The following is a 502-nucleotide window of genomic DNA, read 5'->3' as shown; positions in this document are numbered from 1 at the left end:
TGTGTGTGTGTGTGTGTGTGGTGCCCTCTGCTGTGGCGGCGGTGTGTCTGCAGACTCCAGATGACAGGAGTTGGGTTTATTCGCCCCTGCATCACGGCTCAGAGCCTCACGGTGAAAGCGACACAGTAAGTTTGGCCTTCCAAACCAAAGCACTTCCCCAAACGGATCCCTGGCCGTTCAGAAACCCTCCAATTCAAGAGCTACACCTCTGCTTATCGCTTCATTGATCCTCACTGTCCTTTCATTCATTCATGCATCTATTCATCAAGTCCATAAATTAGTAGAAAGTCTTAAAGAAATAGTTCCCTCAAAAATGAAGGCGATCGTTATTTACTTACTTAATTTATTATTATAGAATTAGTATACTTATTTACATACTTAATGATTAAAAAATACAGAATCACATTTTTAACCCTAATCCTTATTTTAGGTAATTAATTATATTAATATATATTTTGATAATTATTTAATATTATTATAAAATTAATAACATTTTATAAAG

The 502-nt window shown here is 35.9% G+C and overlaps 1 protein-coding gene across 2 annotated transcripts in view; it reads left to right on the top strand.

Annotated features, from left to right (window-relative positions):
• Window positions 1-502, top strand: part of LOC107696335 (phosphatidylinositol 4-phosphate 5-kinase type-1 gamma-like) — a 46,621-nt gene that overhangs the window by 43,680 nt on the left and 2,439 nt on the right. Inside the window, exon 17 of one of the 2 annotated variants that reach the window (XM_016496626.1) lies at window positions 54-125. The exons of the other annotated variant lie outside the window; for it this stretch is intronic. Coding sequence (XP_016352112.1) covers window positions 54-125 — 72 coding nt within the window. The remainder of the gene's footprint in view (window positions 1-53; window positions 126-502) is intronic. 2 annotated transcript variants of the gene reach the window in all.

Source organism: Sinocyclocheilus anshuiensis, unplaced genomic scaffold, assembly GCF_001515605.1.
Source record: "Sinocyclocheilus anshuiensis isolate Anshui unplaced genomic scaffold, SAMN03320099.WGS_v1.1 scaffold217, whole genome shotgun sequence".
Taxonomy (NCBI): Eukaryota; Metazoa; Chordata; class Actinopteri; order Cypriniformes; family Cyprinidae; genus Sinocyclocheilus; species Sinocyclocheilus anshuiensis.
The sequence above is the reverse complement of the archived record's forward strand: the minus strand, read 5'-3'. Positions and strand labels throughout refer to the sequence as shown.